Consider the following 26468-nt stretch of genomic DNA (forward strand, 5'->3'; position numbering starts at 1 on the left):
TAATAAAAAATGCAAGAGAGCTATATGCCCAGTCTGTTAAATCCAAGGTAGCTGATCAGCGGCTTGGTTCCCACCAATTTTGGCAAATAACAAATAGGATCCTGAATAGAAGTGTGCGTTCTATCCCAACCATTATCAATGGACCAGAGGTTATCTCGTCAGCATCAGACAAGGCCAAACTATTTTCCAAGAACTTTGCAGCTAATTCTACCCTATGCGATGAAGGCCATCAACTCCCCATATTTCCTCCTATAACACAGAACATGCTAGGTAACATACAAATATCCGTGCATGAGGTCGTCAAGCTAATCAAGAACCTTGATTCCAGTAAAGCAACTGGCCCTGACGGCATCCCAATTATAGTGTTAAAAAAGCTTCAACCAGAACTTGCTCCCATACTTAGAAAACTGTTTAAGCGTTGCCTTAAGGAGAAGTGCTCTCCAACACCCTGGAAAACCTCATCAGTATGCCCTGTATTTAAGAATTCAGGTGATAAGTCATCTCCCTCTCAGTACAGACCAATAAGTCTCCTGTGTGTTATGAGTAAGTTGCTGGAATCCATATTAAATAGAGAAATAGTCAACCACCTCAGCAGAAACAACCTTCTTAGTGACACACAATATGATTTCCGCTCTGCAAGATCTACCGTAGATGCGCTGATGGTTATATCTCACAGGATTAGTGAATCTCTTGACAAAGGCTTCCTTTCTAGAGCAATTGCTCTTGACATATCAAAAGCCTTCGACAAGGTATGGCATAAGGGTCTACTTCACAAGATTTCCAGCTACGGTATAACTGGAAATGTTTTCTCAATCATTAAATCATTTCTCTCCGATAGGCTAAGAGTAGTGTTCGATGGACAAAAATCAGAGGCCTGTAGTATTAATGCTGGAGTCCCTCAGGGGTCAATCCTGTGCCCAACTCTCTTTCTGATCTACGTCAATGACCTCACTAAACACATACTTAAATCATTCGCTGACATCTATGCTGATGACACGACCATCTACGGCAACACATCAAAGGCTGAAAATGACAAAGTTCTCTCTGATTCTCTCTCCTCTGATCTCGAGCGCGTGGTTCAGTGGGGGAAGACGTGGCTGGTTACCTTTAATGCATCTAAAACCAAACTCCTATCCTTACATCATGAACGCTCTGATCTCCATCTGGCATCAATTGAAAAGGATGGCTCTCATCTGGGAGAGGCCCTGTGTTTTGACAAGCTTCTGGGTTTGATCTTTACTCCTGATCTGAAATGGAACACGTACATCAAGTCTGTTGCCAAGGTCGCTGGAAAGATGGTGGGATCCTTCTACCGCTCCAGAAGATATCTCACTACTGATGCAATTCTCTATCTGTATAAAAGCCAAGTACGTCCAAGGATGGAATACTGCTGCCATATCTGGGCAGGAGCTGCTAAAAACAGCCTATCCTGCCTTGACAGAGTACAAAATAGACTTCGTGACTTAGTGGGGGGTGCCCTTTTCTCTACCTTGCAACCTCTCTCCCACAGAAGAGACGTTGCGAGCCTTTCCTTGTTTTACCGTTATTTCCATGGCAGGTGCTCGTCTGAACTCCAATCTCTGGTCCCCCCTCGCCAATCTTTCACGAAAAACACCCGTCTAGCCGAATCCGCTGTGAAAAATTTCCCCCACTCTTTATCTGTGCCTAAATCAAAACCTGGATTCCATGAACAAAGCTTCTTTCTTATAAGTGCACGCCTGTGGAACTCTGTTCCGTCTACCTGCTTCCCACCTGACTACAACTTGGATGTCTTCAAGTCCAACGTTAACAAATTCCTAATGAGCTGCCCCTTAAGTAAACACTTCATCAAATCTCCACACTAACGTAATGTACTTGCAATAACCCTTATCCCTGAGTGGCTTCCGGGCCTTGATAAGTGGTGACCACTGTGTAAAAAAAAACTATATTATTTGATTCGATTAAATGGTAACATCGTTATATCTTTTAATGTTCATTTATATAATATCCAATTAAATTGATTACACTGTTTTAGTCTAATTATACTATCTATATATTTATATGTCTACTATTATATAAAAATCACTTTATGTGTGTAAGTTGCGAAACGGCTGAGCCAATCTTTCGCAAATTTCACACAAAGCCTAATTCATATGTCTGGCAGTGTTCTTAGATATGTTTTGTACAGAAGTTTATCCCATAAGTATTGAAAATCAAATGAATCCGATCTTAAAAACAGTCTTTCTCTTTTATAGATAAAAAGAAAATTTTTTACAGGGGAATATGTTACGGTACATCGGCCAAGGAGAAATAATAAAATCTCAGAAAATCATTTCTTTTTAAAAAAAAAAACACCATCTGGAGTTATAGCTCAGTAGTAAAGCATACAACAACAGCTCGAATGATCCCCCCTGTTCAAGCCCGGGAGTACCTTACTATTTTTTTTCTTATTAATGAGTTCAATTTACGATTAACATGCTATTTAAAATCGCCGCAAATCATTTCTTTGTTTGCATATTTTGAAACAAAACATTAATCAAAAGTGACTTTTCTAGGGCATTGATCGTCAAGCCCAAATATTAGCTGACGATATTGTAAACAAACACAGGCGGGATTTGATGAACGACATATATTATTATTTTTTTATTTATTTATTTATATTTGATATTTATTCATTTATTTAGATTGTAGTTTGCTTGAAGCATTGTTGAAGAAAATTATAAGGTAAAATTAAAAGCCAAGAACAATGCGAGATTTTTTTTATAGAGTAAAATTAAATGAAAACAAAAAGAAATAAATTTATTTTTTTTTGTTGTTTGTTTTTTTCTTTTTAGCACAAATTTTAACTCTAAACAACAGTAATTTTTTTTCTGTTGTATTCAATGGTGTTATAAATCTCAATATATTTCAGACCTATTAGTCCTTTTTCAAGAGAAGACAGCGGAAGAGTGTTCAAAATTGGAAAAGCAGCTATAGAGTTTGCCACGTGATACCGTGAAATATAGAACAAAAAAATGACGTTAGGAGAACGTTAAAATAAATCAGTTGGTGTTTAAAATACTTGTTGCGTCTGTGAATCAAGGAGATGACTATTCAATCAAGGTTGAAGGGAAGCAACTCTGTGAGATTTTATTAATCTTTTAATTATTTTAAAACAATATTTTTTTTTTTTCTTTCTTTTTTATTATTTTAATTATTGTTTTTCTTATGTTTTAAACTTATATTATAAAAGCGGAGCTCAATTCCAGTCAATTGTTTAGTGTGGAAGTATTTTTTGAAATAATTAAAGATTCGAGAATACGAAGTTGACCTACGTTTCTTGAAGAAGCAAGAATGTTGATGTGAAAATCCGGTTCTGAATTAATGCAAGTGCGAATATGTTTATAGAACGACGAAGCAGTAGTGTTTAAATGCTCTTTAATGCGGTGGTGAAGCAATCTGGTAGTGCTTCCAATGTAAGATGCACTGCATTTAGCGCATTGTAGGTCGTAAACAACGTGGTTCTTAAAGCATAAACCTGAGTGTGATATTGAGCAATTAGAGAGTGAACAAGGGGAAGGTGTATGCGATGGATGTTTTCGGTTGAGATGTTGTCTTAAAGTAAATCCAGTGTGGATGAGTTGAATGTTGAGTCCCTCGCTGCGGATGGCTTTTCGGATTGGAGATGAGATTTTGTCACTGAGGAAGGGTAGTTTTAGAAAACAATTGTTAGAGAAGGGTCGGGTGTTGCGTTTTTTTCTTTTTAAGTGAGGATAGGATCGTATTAGGGTAGCCGTTTAGTGAGAGGGTCTGTAGGAAATTGTTAGTGTGTGTATGTTTGTCGGAGATGTTAGTGCATTTGTCTTGTATGCGTGAGATTTCGGCATGTGCGTAGTTTAGTTTGTCCTTGAGAGGTAGTGCAGATTTGAAATGTACGAAGAGGCGTTTGCTGGCAGGTTTTCTGTAGAATTCAGTGCATATGGCACCATTTTTTTTATTTGTATTTTAAAATCAAGTCGAGAAAGAGATTCAGAAGAGTCTGGGTATTCTATAGTAAATTTTAAGTTTGGGTCGGCGTTATTGAATTTGTGGAAAATGTTAATAGCTTCTTCGCGGGAGTATGTGATAATTAAAATGTCATCGATATATCTAGTAAAAAGGAGATAAGAGTAGCAGGTACCAAGGGTGTGTCTTTCGAGTTTGTCCATATAAGCAATGGCAAGAATACCGGATAGACTTGAGCCTATGGGTAGTCCAGATACTTGTTTGAACGTGTTTTGTAAGAAAGTAAAGTAAGTGTTGTCTAGTATAATACGGAGGAGTTGTAAGAGATCTCCTGGAGTAATTCCGAAGCATTGTGGGTTTTTAGATGTTATAATGTCTGCCATGAGATTGATGGCTGGATGTGCAGGAATGGAGGTGTATAAAGAAACGACGTCTAGGCTAAATGGGTATCTGTATAGTTTGAGTAGATGGTGTGGTAGATCGTTGAGTCTGTTATTTACTTGGATCCTATCCTCACTTAAAAAGAAAAAACGCAACACCCGACCCTTCTCTATCAATTGTTTTCTAAAACTACCCTTCCTCAGTGACAAAATCTCATCTTCAATCCGAAAAGCCATCCGCAGCGAGGGACTCAACATTCAACTCATCCACACTGTATCTACTTTAAGACAACATCTCAACCAAAAACATCCATCGCATACACCTTCCCCTTGTTCACTCTCTAATTGCCCAATATCACACACAGGTTTATGCTTTAAGAACCACGTTGTTTACGACCTACAATGCGCTAAATGTAGTGCATCTTATATTGGAAGCACTACCAGATTGCTTCACCACCGCATTAAAGAGCATTTAAACACTACTGCTTCGTCGTTCTATAAACATATTCGCACTTGCATTAATTCAGAACCGGATTTTCACATCAACATTCTTGCTTCTTCAAGAAACGTAGGTCAACTTCGTATTCTCGAATCTTTAATTATTTCAAAAAATACTTCCACACTAAACAATGGACTGGAATTGAGCTCCGCTTTTATAATATAAGTTTAAAACATAAGAAAAACAATAATTAAAATAATAAAAAGAAAGAAGAAAAAAAAATTATTGTTTTAAAATAATTAAAAGATTAATAAAATCTCACAGAGTTGCTTCCCTTCAACCCTTGATTGAATAGTCATCTCCCTTGATTCACAGACGCAACAAGTATTTTAAACACCAACTGATTTATTTTAACGTTCTCCTAACGTCATTTTTTGTTCTATATTTCACGGTATCACGTGGCAAACTCTATAGCTGCTTTTCCAATTTTGAACACTCTTCCGCTGTCTTCTCTTGAAAAAGGACTAATAGGTCTGAAATATATTGAGATTTATAACACCATTGAATACAACAGAAAAAAAAATTTACTGTTGTTTAGAGTTAAAATTTGTGTGAAAAAGAAAAAACAAACAACAAAAAAAGAAATTTATTTCTTTTGTTTTCATTTAATTTTACTCTATATAAAAAAAAATCTCGCATTGTTCTTGGCTTTTAATTTTACCTTATAATATTCATTTATTTATTTATATTTTTTTTTCGAATTAGTTCACCGAGTAAATTATTCCTTGTAATATATAATAATAAATAAATATTCTATGATAATACATACGAAATCTACATAAATTAAAATATCATGTTCAAGCGTATTTCTCGGAAACCAGATAGTTTTTTTTTTTGTTTTTATAATCCAATCAAAAGACGCGGCTTCTATTGTGTTATTACTGTATTTTGGTGATAGTTCGTCTGTGGAAATGCCACAAACAGTTCTAATGATGGATCTTTTTTTTTATCTTTTCCTGTGTACAATGATCGATTCAGTCGTTATAATGCCCCTTTATATTAATTATCAAATATTTTTGATCTTAGAGGGAGATTAGTTTGCAAACATGAACTAGGATGCATGTTTTAATGGTGCATATGAATGGCAGTCGTTGTAGGTGATGGTGCAAGATTTGCTACTCGCGCATGACGTCGACATTCCCCGGAATAACAAAAATGCATACTTACCATCCCATATTTGAGTAATGATTATCTGAGAACCTTTTGCAACTTTACCAAGAATATGAAGGTAATCCTGCAAAAGAAACCAAGAGCCTTCATTATTTTATTTTAAAAAAATATTTAAATTTTATTCAAATTGTACAAAAATTGAAAATAAAATATTACATTTAATGTAATTCATTTATTTATTGGCAACTTATTGACGTTGCTCGGAATGTAATGAAGTTATTTTAGGTTTAAATTTTAATTTCCTTGAAAATATTTTCAATTTATACAGGAAAAGTTGTAAGGGAGAGTTATCTGTCCTGCTTGTTTTCACTTTTCGATCATGATAAAAATATTTCTATTTTTTTTTTATTTTTATTCGCTTCAAACAATAAGAGTGGAGCGTAAGTGACTAATGCGTAGGGATCAAAATTATAAGGGGTGGGGGGAATTAAATGAGGAGGTTTATTCGCATTAGACTTAATTTTTTGCGTGTTAATACTGTTTGGGTAATGAGGGCAGGTAGGGAGTAACAAATGCAAGCTATTTCAGAAAAGAAACTATCAGTATAAAAATTCTTCCGGTATCTAAGGATCTTAACAGCAAATGGGTGGGATTTGGCAGCTAGTCGGGTGTGTCGAGGGTATTACCAGTTCTCTGGGTTGTACTATATTATTTAAAATGTAGGAAAATATGTTACTATAGTCCCAATAATATGGTAGGACAGTAAAAAAGGAGATTTTGATATGTCAGTTTAAATGCTATTTAAGTCTAACTTTTAAAATTTCATACACGGATTTTATATGTTGGATTTTCTAAATTGATTAATTTTATAGAATTTCGTACAGAAAAAAGCAAAAAAAACACATGCATTCATTCCAGAGAATGGATGAAGTCTGATATAATGCTGACCATAGCTCTGTATTATTAAAAAGACTTATTACTTAATCTTCAGTAAAAACAACACGTTAGTTTGTTTTGAAATAAAATCCACAAATGATTACAAGAGAATAATATTCTTACCGTCTTTCCGGGGAGGAAAACACGAGCCATTCTTTTTATTGAATTCCTCGGTTGAATTTCGCATGACCAGATTTCGCCTAATTTATAGGTAGAAACTTTCAGTGTGAATGGTCCGGGCCCAATTACATAATATTCAATTGTGAAATACTCATCGCTCCAACCGTCAAACATACCAAAAGTCTTGGTTAAATTTGCTGTACAATCATCTGTACCATTCAAATATAAATAACCTGTAAATAAAATAAATGTAAAAAGTCATTTTACAATTATTCATTTTAACATGGAAGCAAAGTTCTTATTTCTTGATTGTATTTTTTTTTTAAATATTTTTGTTCTTATTTTTTAGCGATAAACTTTATTGGTGTCGTTTGCCCTACTGGAAGTTTTTGGTGAGTTTTCGTTCCTTATAGCTCCATGTGCCCGTGCATAGCTTTTATATCTCTCTCTCTCTCTCTCTCTCTCTCTTTCTTCTCTCCCTCCCCCCTCTGTCTCTCTCTCTCTCTCTATCTCTCTCAATATATATATATATTAACTAGCAAAGATACTCGCGTTTCAGTAAGTGGATGTTGTAAGAGCAACTATTGCTTTAGATGTTTACTTTTTACTTAAGGTGTTTAACATTTTTTACTTAAGGTGTTTAACATTTTTTACTTAAGATGTTTAACATTTTTTACTTAAGATGTTTAACATTTTTTACTTAAGGTGTTTAACATTTTTTTACTACCTCCAGAAGTTGCTGAAATCTAACTATGAACTTTAAAGTAAATAGGTTATATTAAAGTTGACACCTGTACATGATAAAAATTCTTTATGTTACATGATTAAAATTTAAACAATTACAAGGAATCACAATGTTTTACATTTGTTTTACATCACAAACTCATTTTAATCAAAGATAAGGTTACTTTATTATACCACATATTACATTTTATTTGCAAGTAAATTCAAACTCATTGATTAAATTTTGTCTAACACATTCAATACTTAAAACTGACCACAATCAATATAATATCATTTTTTTTCATCGTATCTTTTTCTAGAACATCTTATTGAAGGGCTTCGTGGTAGACTACATTTCTACTGCTTTGATTTGGAACCAGAATGTAGAGTTTTTCTGAACTTCCTGTCCGGCGGGTGAAGACGTAGAATATACTGTGACTGAATCATTCTGATGTCAAGTCTACGCCAATGGTTTTAAATATTTGATCTTGACTTTTATTGATCTTCATTGCAGAACTATAAGGGTACATTAACGGGTACATTAACGGGTACATTAAAGTATCGTAGAGAGGATGTAGTTCAGAGATCCTTTTCAATGCATTATTTTTAAAATGCAAGACAATATCTCGGTTTGCTGTCGGTTCGTTCGCCATTAATATTCCAATCTCATGTGTTGTTGTTGCTCACCTAACAGGGAAGTACAACCGCACAATAATACTGTCTGAAGATTCCGTAAAATAAAAATAGTCTTCATACTACACCAAAACAAATGTTGATGGGATACACACAAAACAAATTGCTTAAACTGTTCCTGCCAGTATCAGATTGGTGTTGATGAGTTAGACAGAATAACTCTGCAAAATCCTAATCACCCAGTATCTACCCATCACTTCAGTCAATTCCATTTTGATGGCCAGTCGATTTGTTGCAAACTCCTTACACATTAAGCAACTTATCCAAGATACTGGTCTATCCTCTGAACAGCACATACTCCACTGATTATATTATGACGTCATACTATCCCAGCCTGCACTTTATAAACCACATGCAAAATTGTTAGCAGTTAATCATAACTTTCTCAATCCAATGCTCATGTACATGCTTAATAAACAGGTGTTTATTTATTTACACACGTAAATGTGCAAAAATTAATTAAACATATTAACTAAATTCCACTTACATGAGAAACTAACGATTCCTTCTTAATGTTTTCGATTTTTTTACTTTATGTTCTTTACCAATCCTTCATTTCATTTCAATTTATTTGATAAAATTAAATTTCTCGAAAAGTTAAATAATTTATATTGTGACACGATTCTGATAAACACTAAAAAGCAAATGAGACAAATAGCTACCCTCTTTCTTTTACTAAATATTGTAATAGTCGATTGAAATTCGGGAAAAATATGGAATGTTAGCTAAATATTTAACTTTGGAAAATAAGATTTAGTTAACAATAACAAAAGAATTGGTTAGGTGGAAAATATCAGATGAGTATTCTTTGTGCTACGTTGATATAATTACATAACCACGTAGGCAGAAGCAGCTGGGGTTTCGGGGAGTGGAGTCTTAGTTGGCGACGAGTTAGCACGGAAAAACTTTCTCCGTGCTCGGAAAGCTTTGGATAAACGCGCCCTTAGCAAAATGTAGTCAAATAAAGTTATAAAGATGTGACCTATTGTATGTGCTGCACACCCACACACATTGCACACATAGACACTTACCACACACATTGACCATGATAGACACTTTTGATGATACACACACGCAAGGACACAATCACACACTTAATACACATATCGAGTTTTGGAATATATACACGCGTCATTGCACATAAATAATCATATAGACACGCGTTATAAACACGTATACAACATTTTTTACTGATGCATAAAAGACTATTTCCTGTCTAGTAACAAATCTGCACAACATGAACTCAAAATCTTTTTGACTAGAAACAAAGTGTAGTATCTGTCCTGCGGTTGCACTTTGGCTTTTCTATCCTCATTCAGGGAAAGAGAAATTCTTCTAGACTGAGATTTTATTTCCATTCAGAGTGTCCTATTTTCTCACATCAAAACACATTAAAAATCAATCTTGTATCTCACTTTGCTCTCGCGAGAAAACAAGTACACGGTAACAAAGACAAGTAAATAGTAATAGTTCGACTTGAATAGCATTTAAACTGACATATTGTAACGTAGTTATTACGTGTAAACACTCGGGACCGACACGTTGTATGCAGATAGTCGCAACGAAACAAAGACAAAGAAAGGCTCCGACTCACTTTTTTTCAGTTGAATTAACTGACATTTATTTACAGGTACTTCAAGAATAACACCTTGTCTTTTGTTCAAAAGTCTTTTCGTAATCCAATGTGCTTAACAAGACTTACCGTTTCGAACACATGGTACTCTGTCTTTGCCCGTCCATGTTTAGAACATGTCTTACTCTGTCGCTCTTGAGCCGCATATGTAACGCGTATATTTCTTTTTTATAATCTTTTTCTTTCATTCTTCCTCGCTTCAAAAAAATACAAATGGCAAGGGAGATAACTAATAGTGTTGTTTGAAGAAATATAAAAACAGTTGTCTTCTTTGCAACCAAGCTTTTATTTCTTTGTATGAGGATAGAAAATATGTACAAATGAAAATTAAAAGCTAAAATTATTTCGCTGCATCCCGGACAACGCTGGTTTGGTACAGGTACTTAATTTAATAAAAATTAACCTTTTTTTTCTGTTGTTTCTAAGCTGTTGTTTTCACCTGCAATGATTGATGTTAAAAAAAATTTTTTTTTTTAATCTTTAAAAAAAAATGTTAATGAACTTAGATTGAACGTAATAACAAGAATATGTAAGTGGGGAAATTTCAAATGAATTTTAATGAATAAAAAACTTACCCTTTTTACTGTAATGTCTTAACTTTTGTGTCCATTGGCAATAATATCCTGGCTCCACATACCAGCCACATAAGTTTTCATAAGATCTGTCAAAATTGCATGCCGTATACTTGTAACCTATGTATTAATAAATAAATAAATATATATTATTCCATTGATATAGAAATAGGTTATTCATCTCCATAGCTCAGACTAGTATATTTCAATAAACATGCAGTGGTAAGAATAGCTTGGCTTCAAATTCCATTCACATGCTCTGGATAAATGCTGTCAAAATTGCATGCAATATATTTGTAACCTACATTAAATTAAGTATTCCCTCTATTTAGTATTTAAAGAAAAGTTTAATTTTCTGCCTTTTTTAATTATTGCATTTTCACCTCAAACAAAGCACAGTGCCACTTTGATGTAGGAGGCTACTATCTGGGACATACTTTGCAGAGATACTAATTTAGGGAGTTGAGCAGCAAGATGTATGTTTACATTACACTTAAACTTCTGCATGTCAGGACAGTGAAGAAAGCATGAACCGGAAGGGAATTCCAAATCTAGTAGTCCCAGGGAAGAAAATATTAGAGTAGAAAGCTTCCTTACATCTATGAATTGCTACTGTGCTCCGATGAATTACAAGCCTTTGTGCCCCCCTCTAAGTAAATATTCTCAACAAACCCGACAAGCAGCAAAATTCCACCCCTACACGGTAGAAATTCCTAGATATTATTATTTTACTCACTAGGAGTTCTCATAGAGGTTATTATCAGTAATTACTCGCTGACAAAGATAGTTTGTTTTCCCTGGTAATTTCAAACTTTCCAATACTTTGTACTCTTCCAGTAGAAGTCTGGTTAGTGCTATCCTTCCTCAATATTCCACCCTCATTCGCAATTATGTATAAATCAACCAAGGCCGGTGCTTTGGTGTGGGGTTTGGGGGGTATGTGGGTTGGGTTCCGCGTTTGAGGATTTTCTTTAAGATTTTAGCTTCTCTTATCATTTACTTCGTTGTATAGTCTCAGACTTCCCTTTGATTCAAATTTTTACTTATTTTTTCGAGCCTCTTCTTTAAATTATTATTTATACTCGCTAGGAGAAATATATAATATATACTTCCCCAGATTTGTCTCGTATGTAATCTTGTTTGTAATATATTAATAATAGTTAGCAATATGTATAGATACAATAGAAAATTGGAAATACGCATCTCTTTTCTAAAATTCATCACTTTTGAAAAATGAGTTTGTATGTTTTAAATTATTAATACAGAAATCGAAAATTATACCGTTTCAATTAAATAAAAGAAAGAAGTATTAAAATCAGAGCCCACATTTTGCTCTTGGACGGATCCCCCATCTCTCCCGCTTACTGTTCTCAAATAAACGCAGATCTTTGCACCCCAATTCATTCCACATGGAGATCTTTTAGTTGACCAACAGGGGTCACTCGAAGAACAACAAGTTAAGTGCATCTATTTATCCGTGCTATGTGTAGTCTTTCTATGTAAATCTAGTCCCACTATTTCTTTTTTTTTCTTTGCTTTATATTCTCTTACATATGCAAGCAATTAATATTCTATTCATTCAAGTTAATAAAAATTAGTTGCTAGAGCAGATAGGTTTTCTCACAGCAGTTGAAAGATACAGTTTCTTGCAAATGTTAGATGGGAGTCCATCACCAATCCTCCGCTTATTTATGTAGAAAGAGAAAAATTTTAAAGTAAGATACTCAATATCTTCATCCATGCAGGGACGCAGAAATACCTGGTGTTGAAACCAGGCGCATAGTTACCCCTCTCGGTGTGATGGACCTGTAGATCTTGTCAGATCATCCATCTAAGAGAAAGAAAACTGTGATAATAAAACTGGGGGAGGGAAGCCTCTTCAGTCATGGATGACAACCTTCCTAGAGCTGGTGACAAACAAATTCCCGGTTTGCAAACCTAACTTGCTTAAGGAGTATATAGGCCCTGCCTATCGGCGGCTTTCACGCTTTTACTTTGTCTATTAGCCAAACGCAGAGGTACAATACCAGGGACTCAACTGAACCACCCTGTGCTTGGCCTTGTTTCCTGACTAGGACATTGAACGCCGTTCCCCTATTCCCTATTTAAAATTTCTCTCTTTCACTCAGAAACTGAGCAAATTGGGTTTGCTTGCATGCCCCTTGTGCTCACTCGACTTGTTTGGGCCGGTCTTGTTTGAGAGGTTGTCGGTACCTGATTGACGGTTTTTCTGGCTGCTGTTTCCGACTGACAGTACAGGAACCCTAACTCTCAACATTAACGTACTATACACGCAATAACCCTTATCCCAGAGTGGCTTCCGGGCCTTGATAAGTGGTGACCACCTTGTAAAAAAAAACAATTCGCCTTCACTCATGAGGCTCGCTTTCACAAATATCCGTGGGTTTTGAGATAATCTAGATGATGTAGAGTCTTACCTTTTAGTAAACTCCCCGGATATCTTAGCATTACGTGAAACAAGCTTACACTCTTCAATCCCCTTTAACTACCTTAACATGACCAGATACCTCCCACTTTACCGTAAGGACTCGTATAGATATATGCACGGGCTTGGAGTCTATATCTGTACCCCACTCCCTTTAACTAGAGAGAAAAGTCTTGCATCGGATTACCAGACTTTGATGTGCTTTCGACTAACATTTCATCACTGCCTTATTTACCTATATTTTCTCTACCGTTCTCCCTCAAGTCAGGATTGTACCATAATCGATCATGCCTCTGCGTTTGGTAACTTTAATGTCCACCATAAAAATTTGTTTGGTTTCTCAGGTTACACAAATGCAGCTGGATGCTCTACTTAAAACTTCTCTATAGACCATTCCCTCACACAGACAGTCATGCTCTTAACCCACCTACCAGATCGTGAACCTCAGCAGGCTTCACTTCTAGACTTATTTTTCACCACAGTACCTGAGGATTGTGTGACTAATGCCAACAGTTCACTTGGAAACGCAGACTACCTACTGGTATCAGTTGACATCACATTTAAATCCCAACCTTAATGTGAGGAACCTTTGTTCAAAACAACAATCTACTACAACAGGGCTGACTGAGAAGCCATTAGAGAAGTCATTCAAGATGCCCCATGGACTAATTTCTTCTCCCTTCCTACTGAACAGTGTGCCAATAGAACAACTGAATGGTGCAAAGCGGGTATTGAAGCACAGAAGTATTATAGCAGGCCTCACTCACCCCCATGGTTCACTGCAGATTGTGCAGCTTCCATTGCATAAAGACAGTATGCATTCCACCAGTTTGTACGTCAGAAGTCAAATACAAATAGGCAAACATTCATAGATGTAAGAGAGAAATAGTGACAGCCAAAAGAAAGCATGCTGAAATAGGAACGCATAGAATCGCAAAAGATAGGAACTCGTGATTTCTGAAAAATCTATAATAGTGTAGTGAATAAAGGGCAATCAGTAATTCCTCAACTGAGCAACAACCAGAAGGTTGCATGCACGGCAATGGAGAAGGTGGAACTGCTTGCCTGGCGATTCGCCTCCAACTCCACCTTAGAGCCAACAAACAATTCCCTTCCAAATGTCCCTATGTGGATTGAAGCCACATTAGATGATGTAAAAATCACCTCTTCTCATGTCCGCAATATCATAAAAATTTTAGATCCCTGCATAACTAATTAAGAAATGTTCAGCCGAGCTAGCCCCCATACTTTGCAAGCTCTACAATGCCTTGCTGAATCTTTCTTCCCTAATAGCTGAAATATTGCCTCTGTGGTACCAGTGAACAAGAATTCAGGTGAAAGAACAGACCCTCTCAATTATCACCCCATTAGTCTCCTCTCCCTCTTCGCTAAAATCTTTGAGATCCTTATTAATAAAACATTAGATCACCACCTCGCAAAAGCAAATCTTCTCTCTGGACTCAGGCAATGTCGTTCTACTGCAGCTATTTTAACATCTCTGAACGCATTTACCATGTTCTAGATGAGGTGCGCGAAGCCAGAGCTGTAGCCCTTGATATATCCAAGACCTTTCACAAAGTCTGGCACAAATGGTTGCTCATGAAAATTGAAATCGTATGGTATAACCGGACGTATACTATATATAATTAGATCCTTCTTAGACAATAGAAGCATACAGGTTGTCATTGACAAACGTACATCCAAGCAGCATAACATTAATGCAGGAGTTCCTCAGGGGTTGATCCTTGGACCATTATTATTCCTGGTATTCATAAAAAACCTCTCTGATAATATTGTGTCCAAGATGGGTATATTTCCTGATGTCACAATGCTCTATAATATGCATGAGGGAAGAACAGATGTACATAAATCCAAGACTATCGCAGAATCGTTAGAAAATGACTTCCAGACTATAGTGAAATTGGGCCGCAAATGGATAGTAACATTTAATGTTAGTAAAACTAAGCTGCTCTCCTTTAACAATTACAAAGCGCCTCTCCAACCGCCTAAATCCTTGACAAATAGCACCCTACCGGAGTATTCTACCTTCAGACTCCTCGGCCTAACATTTGCGAGCAATATGAAATGTCACATAAACAAGCATCTTGTTAATTTTTCCCAGACATGGCCCCAAATAGTAGCCCCTTACGTCCAAGTGGCGATATGCTTTGTAACATGTGTTAAAAAAAAAACAAGGAGTTCTCATACAAGTCATCATCAGAGATTACTCACTGACATCTGTGGTGTATTCTGCAGTCTGAGTGACAACAATCCTCAGATATCCAATACTCGTCACCTCTTTCGATAACCTGTCAGGGAGTTTCTCTGTCTCCTACAAATAGCTGCGCATTTTGCAATTAGCCTTAGCTCACAGCGGTGGCTCCATCCGCATCCTTACACTATGCAAGGAGTGCATCCTTCGCTCTCCCCTAGTCACAGCTACAATTAGCATTTTCCAGCCCATAACCCAGAGAAAGAAAACGGGTTTCTATAATTGAAAGTGGTCCTATATTCCTTTTTAAGTTGACAAACATGTGACCAAAAGAAAATCAAAAACAAAAAATAAAAGAAAACCCTTTTAGCGAATGACTCCTTGAAAATAATCATATAATTTGCCGCCACGTAACAGAACCCCATTATAACCTAGCCCTAAATTATACGCTGACCTTCAATTTCTCTTACTCTGTTTTTATTTAATAAGCATATAGCATACAGCTCTCAAAAACAAATAGATGCATGTTAAGACATCACAAAATTACATTTACAATTTTAATTTTACTTTTATATAGATTACAATTATTGTTTCTAGACATTTCAATCCAATCGGAAATTAATAATACTGTTATGTAGTAGCTCTAACAAAAGAAAGTATTTGGAAGTTATTTATCTATGTGTATTATCGATATATCCTTCGATGTAGTTATCTATCCATTTCTATATCTGTAACCCCTCCAGTGCAGCTCAGCTCAGGTGCATAGGCTCGTGATTGAAATGCACATGTAGCCGATACCTGTGGCGTTACCCGTGGTTTCGTCTAGTGGTCGAATTCGTCTTCGGCTCGTCGTCGGTCTCACTCCGGTTCTGCTTTCAAATCAGCTTCCAACCGTCACCTGGGCTATCGGAGAAATATATTGCATTCACAACGGCGTTCCAATCAAAGAAAAGAAAGTCAAAACTTAATTGGTTTTCTTAGTATAGAATTGATTATTGCCTTTGACTTTACAAATAATAGTTACACACTGGCCTAGTCATGCAACTTAGGGGGCTGGCAGTTTTTGTTTCTTTTACCAAGTTCTCCGTTCTTCATCTACCGTCAGTCCACGGGAAGGGATCAGCGAAAAAGGACACCAATTAGCCAAGTGTCTTGTTTTTATCAAATCAGTAATTCCTCCTCCCACCTTTTTGGAGTCACTCTTTCTCTCTTTCCTTTCCTCTTTTGAATTTCATCCCTCCCTCTTTTTCCCTGATTTCTACTCCTCCTTTCGGCTTTATCTATCCCCATTTTTAACCCTCATTGCACTGAGGTGTTCCTTATCATGTAATTAGGAGCTATTAGTCATTCCCAGGTCGACAATGCCTGGCGGCGACCCCTCACCCCCGATTCCCACCCCAAGCTGTCAGCTTAAGAATCTGAATTTCTTCATATCGCTCAACAGAGGACCTAAAACAACCTTTTCGTTGTCAACGGATTTCCAACAATAAGATAAGAACAATTATTTGGGGTTTTTTTTCTCTGACAAAATCCCATAGACATTTCTGTTTAAACAACATCAAACCATCATCATCATCATCATTAAAATTCAGCCGTGCGAATTTCTCTGAATTCGTGTCGACTAGCAAGGTCACTCGGCATCGCTCGGTCTGCATCATGTCACATCTCTATCCATCTCGATCTATTTATCTATCTATCTGAAGAGATAGACAAGTGATGGATATAAAGAATGTTTATAAAAGCTGTCAAAATATAATAAAACCATATCATAGACAAGTTTACCGGAAGCATCTGATCAGCTGACCGGATCTACATATATGTTACCACGTGATCAGGTTAGCTGGACATCATATTGGAGTTGGAACTTAGAATTGAAACAGAGTGGTTTGGTTTAACGGTTGTCGCTTCCCTACTCCCCATTGGGAGGAAAATGACGTGTCTCAAAAATGGAAGGACCCATCATGGCAAAAAGAACTCACTTTCCATATTCATCTGCGTCGACATTCTGGAAATTGAACTAAAGATAATATAAAATACAATCAGCGTTATTGGAGTGAATGCATATTCGTTCAAACAAGTCCCAGCCTCCTTTCCAAAAACAAGATAAATTCCAGATGGACCAAGATGAACGACACATAAAAATAAGGTATGTTGAAAATGCATGTATAACACATACACCCGCATATGAACAATTAGACGATCATAGCATTGCAACATAAATAGACTGCAACAACATAACTTAGGGGTAAGAGTGTGACGTCACAAGTACATATAATAATCAAGGAGCTTGAACGAAGTGCTCTCAGGTAAAGTATCTCTAGCAATAGCTATTGATGGTTGGTAAGGTTTCATGTAATTATTAAAGGAAACGAGATTTGTCTTTACAGCGTTGAACGTTACCATCTATTTTTGAACCCATTTCACTACAGACTGAAGGTCTTCCTCTAGATTTTTGGCCATTACCTTAGATATGTGCTCATTAGTTTTCCCTGCGTGCCTGCTATAGATCGTGGTGTCGTCGGCAAATATACCCATCTCAGAGACAATTTTATCAGGCAAGTCATTTATGAATATCAGAAATAACAAAGGTCCAAGAATCGATTCCTGAGGCACACCCGTATTTATATCAAATCTTTTGGACATACGGCCATCGAGGACAACCTGGATTCTTCTCTCATTTAAGAAGGATCTAATTATGCTAAGCATTCGTCCAGTAATATCATAGGGTTTTGTTTTCATCAGAAGACCACCGTGACATACCTTGTCAAAAGCCTTAGATATATCAAGGGATACTGCTCTCCCCTCCCCTGCCTTATAAAGTATATGTATATATGTAGTCCTATCGCTCCCCGGGAGGGTTACTTGGTTGATGAACGTTTTGGGAATGCAACCAGCTCCCCCGGGGTATGAACGATATCCAAACGATAGGCACATGCTGGGAACATCAACGAAAACGTCGACTATAACTGTTTGGTACGGGTCGCATTATGTGTGGTCATTGCAGGCATCTTCCCATCGTCGCTTGTTGCGTGTTCATTGCAGCTCTCTGTCGTCGGCATTAATGGTATGCTGAAATCGAACACTTGAATGAAAACAGCGACAAAATACATTTTTATAAAAATATAATTTATTAAACAGTTAACAAGTTAGGAAACATATTTAGTCGACCCATCGCGTACAGCGAGCAAACCTCAACTGTCTTTACAACAATCAAATTATATTTCATTTCTCTCTTTCGTCATTGAAAGAGAGAGGAAGAGAGTCAAAGACAGAAATAGAGAAAGAGAGAGAGAGAATGAGAGAACGATGCGTTTCACGCAATTATTTGTTTTTCAATTTATAATGTCAGCATTGTTTTTTACTTTTATTATGTACTGAATTATAAACATAATTCAACCTGGCTTAAGTCGTCACAGTACATTTTCAAAATCACAAGCACCTGTTTTACACAATTGCACCGCACAAGTTAGGCACAAGGTTCATTAATGTAGAAGCCGTTAGCTCCCTTAAAAGGGGCTACGTCATTGTGCCATACCCTCCCCTGCTTTATCCAGTGCTTGGTATAAACGTTCAGAGATTACAGTTAGGATATCTGCAGTAGAACGGGCTTGCCTAAATCCATATTTTCCTTTTTACTTATCCATGGTTACCTAGGTTACTTTCTATATATATAAAGTAGTTGCGTTCGTGTGTGTGTGTCTGTGTGTACAACTCACCTATAACTCAAACCGCTGGATCGACTATGACCAAACCTGGCATTATGATGAGCCTTCCAATAAGAATGGTGCACACAATTTTTAAAGGTGAAGGTCAAAGGTTACCTAGGTTACTGTGTATTCATATTAGAATAAAATTAGTCACGGCGTCCAAATCTACGAACATGTAGTGTGTGTGTGTGTGTGTGTGTGTGTGTGTGTGTGTGTGTGTGTGTGTGTGTGTGTGTGTGTGTGTGTTTGGTAACACGTATGTTGTGGGTTCATTAAGCCCCTATGTGACAATGCACGGCACCAAATCGAATATCTAATTTTTTTTTTTTTTTTTACACAGTGATCACCACTTATCAAGGCCCGGAAGCCACTCAGGGATAAGGGTTATTGCAAGTACATTACGTTAGTGTGGAGATTTGATGAAGTGTTTAATTAAGGGGGCGATTCATTAGGAATTTGGTAACATTGGACTTGAAGACATCCAAGTTGTAGTCCGGAGGGAAGCAGGCAGACGGAACAGAGTTCCACAGGCGTGCAGTTCTAAGAAAGAAGCTTTGTTCATGGAATCCGCGTTTTGATTTAGGCACAGATATAGAGTGGGGGAAATTTTTTCCAGTGGATTCAGCTAGACGGGTGTTTTTTGTGAAAGATTGGCGAGGGGGGGGCAGAGATTGGAGTTCAGACGAGCACCTGCCATGGAAATAACGATAAAACAAGGATAGGCTCGCAATGTCTCTTCTGTGGGAGAGAGGTTGCAGGGTACAGAAAAGGGCATCCCCCACTAAGCCACGAAGTCTATTTTGTACTCTGTCAAGGCAGGATAGGCTGTTTTTTAGCAGCTCCTTCCCAGATATGGCAACAGTATTCCATCCTTGGACGTACTTGGCTTGAATATTGTCAGGATATATATATATATATATATATATATATATATATATATATATATATATATATATATATATATATATATATATCTGGCATTGAATCATTCCTTATTCAATCGCAGTTGCGGTGGGCTGGTCACGTATTGAGGATGCCCGATGACAGAATTCCAAAAATTGCGATGTACAGTCAATTTGAAGGTGGTAAAAGATTGTCGGACGTCCTTGGCTTAGGTACAAGGACAAGTTGAAGAGTAACTTGTCTGCAGTGAACATACCATACAGGAGTCTTGAAGATGAGGTGAATGACCGAAAAGGATGGAGATCAAGGTGTTTTGAAAGTCTCCAGAGGTTTCAATCTGAAAGCTTAAGGCAACTGAAAGAAGACAGAGTAAGAGCAAAACGACTAGCAGCCGCACCAATATCATTCATGTTCTATTTGTGGCCTTGTTTGCAAGTCCCTTGTTGGACTAAAAAGTCATCAGAGGCAAAAGCATGAATGAGTTTTATAAATATGGGTTGTCCGAACCTCATACGTCGAAATCGACGGGAGAGTCCATCATATATATATATATATATATATATATATATATATATATATATATATATATATAGTAATTTATAAAGTATATATGGCGATTAAGCTACACTGAATATTCTGCGTTTCATCCAACTATAGGATTCGTCAGGCTTATGCGCATAAGCCTGACGAATCCTATAGTTGGATGAAACGCAGAATATTCAGTGTAGCTTAATCGCCATATATACTTTATAAATTACTAACTAGCTCTACCTACGTATTGAGCACTTTTGAAGTAAATACTTAAAGTTTACGCATAAATCTATACTTTCGTATAGTAAATTTATGTGAATAAATGAAATAGTTATATATATATATATATATATATATATATATATATATATATATAAACGAGTGTATATTATTTACGCGTTTTCTAGTGGTTAGCTTGTATGAATGTACATATTTGTGTCGCAATCATCTATTTAAGGCGTGTATATGATGTGTTCTGTATATTTATACGGGTTTGAATTCGTATATCATCTAGTGACATAACAAGGAGGGGAGTTGTATATATGATATGTTTATTGACGAGTACATATATTTGATCGTCTACATATTAATAAACAGGACATATAACAATTATAATATTAAGAGATAAATAACAGTCTCTGGAGTTTTACATCGACTAATAGAGAAAAATACCTGGTTCATTTTTCGTCTTTAGCTGACAAATCCTCAGAAAAGAAGATTCGTACAACTTGAAGTCTTAGTGGTATTTACAGCAGCTTTATTTATTAGAAAATTGACACTATTCTTACTATCAACATTTTCCCCTACGCGGAGCCTTAGCTATCCACGACCGTCTTTAATCGCCTGACTCTGACTGAGTCTGCTAACTCACTGACTCTCAACTCTTGACTTATTGATACGTGAATTTCCAAGCTTTCTCCTTAGATCCACGTCGTCTTAAGTGATATCTATGTCAGCCTACGCCAAACTCTAGAGTTCAAACCTATTTTTCAATTATTGCTTGCGCTAGTTATGAAAAATAACATTCCTTTATATTAAAACATCAATCATTTTATATGTAAATATTTATTTCGCTATGTTAAAATTATTTCTGACATTCTATTTTAACAAATATTATTGACGATCATAAAAACCGTTGACCATCACATTGCCTGGTCAATATCTAACACGAGGAGGGTTTATATTAGCATTACGTCTTAGATTCATTAAAAGGAAATTTACCAGCAAAGTATTTAGAATCTCGTTGACGGATGGAATCAGATTATATCGAGCAAAAGTCGTTATTGTTATGAATAAAGACTTTCAAAATCACAAGGGTTTTTAATATTTTAAATATGAAATTTTTAATCAGAAAAATCTTTTGCACCGACCTGCTATCTGATCTCCAGAACTAGTGCTAACGGATTGTTGAAAGAATCGTTTTAGAAAATTCTGAAGAAAAATATTAGTTAAGATTGATCACCTTACAATTAAGAAAAAACAGATTTGTCGACATGACAAAATGCCACCAAACGTTTGAAATGATACATGAGAAGAATAAAGATCGGGTTGACCAATGAATATTGAACTGAAGCATTTACGTTTTGCCCGCCAAACATACTAAATAAAATCTTCAAAATGAGAAGAAACCAATAGTATTAAAGAAATAATAAATACGATTGGCTACAATATGAGAAGTAGTTAACAAATGAGAATAGAATGAGAGGAAATAACCGCCTCTCATACCAATCGTGCTTCACGTTAATTCGGAGTAAGTCTCCATATAATTTCAGGATGTTTAGGCCTCCTGGTAGACAAATGGTTCACTTTTATTATCGAATACAGAGCTGTGAGTAGATGAGTTTTATTTAGCGCCTATATTTAACTGGTCATTATAGAAATTATATATATATATATATATATATATATATATATAGGGTGACCCAAAAAAACGGGCCCCAACTCTAATTAGGCCCCGTTTCTTAGTGTTTTGTTCGAATGAAATGAAACTTTAGTCATAACTAGTTTATTATATTCAAAACATCACATCAAAACACCAGGGTCTTTGGCCTTTTTCCTCCGTTCTACATCATGTGTTCTAGATGGCCTCCATTTAGCTTTTTTTTTAGGGGGGGGGGTCACCCGGTATATATATGTGTGTGTGTGTATGTGTGTGTGTGTGTGTGTGTGTGTGTATGTGTGTGTGTTACAATTCCGCAATAACCAAGACAACAATATACCACATGTGTTTCTTTAGTGTTACAAATATTTGGACAAACTTAAACATTGTTTCGTTAAAAGATATTACAAAATGGCTAATCTTCAGACAAAAAATACAATTGTAATGCATATACAAAACCATACACCATTTCTTATTTACTAAAACTCGCCTTTTCATCTTTCATATTATCGGTGCATATTGAATTATGTATTCAACTTACTTTAATATTTCTTATTTCAATTATTTTTATTATAATTAATTAATATTATATACATATATTATATATACTAGTGTATATCTCCTGTCAAAAATAACGGATAAAATATGCTTCGTAACTGTTCGCTAGTTATCTAGAGAAAGGATTAAACTATTTATATAAGAGAATAGAATTACGCCATTAATTTTATTTTTCATATATAAGTGTATATTATTTTCCACTTTTAGCAATGACAAAGGTATGAATTCCCACCATACATAATCGATGAAATGTGTCTAACATAGGGAAAAGCAAGCTTATATAACCCAGCTTAGAAGATCACGTTTATATAATGTTACACAAACATTCCCAACACCTCTACGGACACGTTTTTACAACGTTACATAGAAACTGCTTCAACGTACTCATAGATTACATACAATACGACACAGATATTCCTGTAACGTTCTAGAGGCACTACTTGTTCGTTACATAGACATTTTTATAAGTTACATAGATGTTGCCTACAAAATTACATGGAAATCGACTACAAATTAGTAAAACATTCCGTAGACATAGTTACAACTGCACATAAACTTAGATAACAACATTAAATAGACATTGCTATAATGTTAAATTGACATAAGAATATGGAGAACTTATCTAACCTAGATGAATAAAATCATGGTGTTACAACGTTACAGATAGATTTTTATCTGAAATGTTACATAGGCATTGCTAAAAAGTTACATGTACATTGCCACGACAGGGTTAAATATACATTGGCTACGGCGGAAGATAGGCAGTGAATACAACTTCCTAAGACACTTCCTACATGGTTACATAGGCATTTTATGGGCAACATTTTTGGTTATGTGTTATAGGTTAGATGACCGTGTTCTGGTTGAAGACCATCATATTCTGGTCTATTCATGTCGGATTGTTTTGTTTTTTGCTTGTTTCATAAAAGGACATAACGAACGAACTGTCTAACCTAATGATATGGTGATTATTAAAAGTATCAGAGTAAAAACGATCATTTTCTTATTGTTCAATGCTGCATTTGTTGCAAGCAAAATAACACGATATGAGATATGCGCTATTTATTCGGTATTTATCATTTGTGAAATTCAGGATTTGAGAAACTGTTTGATTTCAACTGCTTTATCATGAGGAACAGATGTTTTAAATTACAACTTATCTCAAACACTTATTTAATAATACAACTGATAATTATATTTTTGTTTGTTTGTTTGTTTGTTTGTTTTCCCGCTTGAAACAATTGTTATATTATCAGATTGTATCTAAAAAAAATGCAAGACGTTATGGCGTTTAGAAAATCTATGGCAAAACTCTGAGATTGGGTTCGATATAGTAAAGGAATATCTACGTCAGGGTTGCTTTTCTAATAGCACTTCTTGAATACTATAACTGATAAGTATATTTTTGATTGTTTTACTTGTTTGAAGCAAATGCACATTATCATATTGTTGTGCAGAATGCTTGAAAAAGCAACAGCATCAATCATGTTCAAGATGAAGGGGGAAAGGGTGCGCTTAAGTGCACTTAAACGATTCTAATCGATTTTCCTAATAAATTCACTAAACGCAATTTGTTTTAATTCATAATTTGTTTTAATTCATAATTTGTTTTAATTCAAAACGCGCCTGAAGATGTCTAATAGGAGTTGAAAGCGTTTGCGGCTGTGGCGAATTTTTTACAAACAAAACAAAACATTCGAACACTGAAAAATGGAAAAGACAGAACAATCAGGAAGTATACATAAATGTATATATAAACGTATTTATAAATGTATATATAAATGTATATATAAATGTATATATAAACGTGTATATAAATGTATATATAAACGTATTTATAAATGTATATATAAATGGATATATAAATGTATATATGAACGTATTTATAAATGTATATATAAATGTATATATAAATGTATATATAAGTGTATATATAAATGTATATATAAACGTGTATATAAATGTATATATAAACGTATTTATAAATGTATATATAAATGTATATAGAAATGTGTATATAAATGTATATATAAACGTATATATAAACGTATATACCAATGTATATATAAACGTATTTATAAATGTATATAAATGTATATATAAATGTATATATAAATGTATATATAAACGTATTTATAAATGTATATATAAACGTATATATAATTGTATATATAAACGTATATATAAATGCATATATAAATGTATATATAAATGTATATATAAACATATATATAAATGTATATATAAATGTATATATGAACGTATTTATAAATGTATATATAAACGTATATATAAACGTATATATAAATGTATATATAAATGTATATATAAACGAATTTATAAATGTATATATAAACGTATATATAAACGTATATATAAATGTATATATAAACGTATATATAAATGTATATATAAACGTATATACAAATGTATATATCAATGTATATATAAACGTATATATAAATGTATATATAAATGTATATATAAACGTATATATAAATGTATATATAAATGTATATATAAAAGTATTTATAAATGTATATATAAACGTATACTTAAACGTATATATAAATGTATATATAAACGTATATATAAATGTATATATAAATGTATATATTAACCTGTATATAAACGTATATATAAATGTATATATAAATGTATATATAAACGTATATATAAATGTATATATAAATGTATATATATACGTATATATAAACGTATATATAAATGTACATATAAATGTATATATAAATGTATACATAAACGTGTATATAAACGTATATATAAACGTATACATAAACGCATATATAAATGTATATATAAACGTATATATAAATGAATATATAAACGTATATATAAATGGATATATAAACATATATATAAACGTATATACAAATGTATATACAAACGTATATATAAACGTGTATATAAATATATATATACATAAAAACGTATGTATAAATGTATATACAAACGTATATATAAACATATATATAAACGTATATATAAATGTATATATAAACGTGTATGTAAACGTATATATAAATGTATATATTAACGTATATATGAATGTATACATAAATGTATATATAAACGCGTATATAAACGTATATATAAATGTATATGTAAACGTATATATGAATGTATATATAAATGTATATATAAACGTATATATAAACGTATATATTAATGTATATATAAACGTATATATAAATGTATATATAAACGTATATATAAGTGTATACATAAATGTATATATAAGCGTATATATAAACGTATATATACATGTATATATAAACGTATATATAAATGTATATATAAATGTATATATAAACGTAAATATAAACGTGTATATAAACGTATATATAAATGTATATATAAACGTAAATATAAACATGTATATAAATATATATATATACAGACGTATATATAAACGTATATAAAAATGTATATATAAACGTGTATATAAACGTATATATAAACGTATAAATAAATGTATATATAAACATGTATATAAACGTATATATAAATGTATATATAAACGTGTATATAAACGTATATATAAATTTATATAAAAACGTATATATAAACGTATATATAAAT

The 26468-nt window shown here is 34.3% G+C and overlaps 1 protein-coding gene across 1 annotated transcript in view; it reads right to left on the minus strand.

Moving 5' to 3' along the window:
• Positions 1–26468, minus strand: part of LOC145293331 (uncharacterized) — a 36633-nt gene that overhangs the window by 6819 nt on the left and 3346 nt on the right. Inside the window, exons 2-4 of the mRNA XM_080139974.1 lie at positions 10633–10749; positions 7012–7241; positions 6010–6076 (exon numbers count right to left, since the gene is read on the minus strand). Of these exons, the coding sequence (XP_079996100.1) occupies positions 6010–6076; positions 7012–7241; positions 10633–10749 (414 nt within the window). The remainder of the gene's footprint in view (positions 1–6009; positions 6077–7011; positions 7242–10632; positions 10750–26468) is intronic.

The sequence above is a fragment of the Euprymna scolopes genome, chromosome 14 (assembly GCF_053919585.1).
Source record: "Euprymna scolopes isolate OS-2025 chromosome 14, ASM5391958v1, whole genome shotgun sequence".
Taxonomy (NCBI): domain Eukaryota; kingdom Metazoa; phylum Mollusca; class Cephalopoda; order Sepiida; family Sepiolidae; genus Euprymna; species Euprymna scolopes.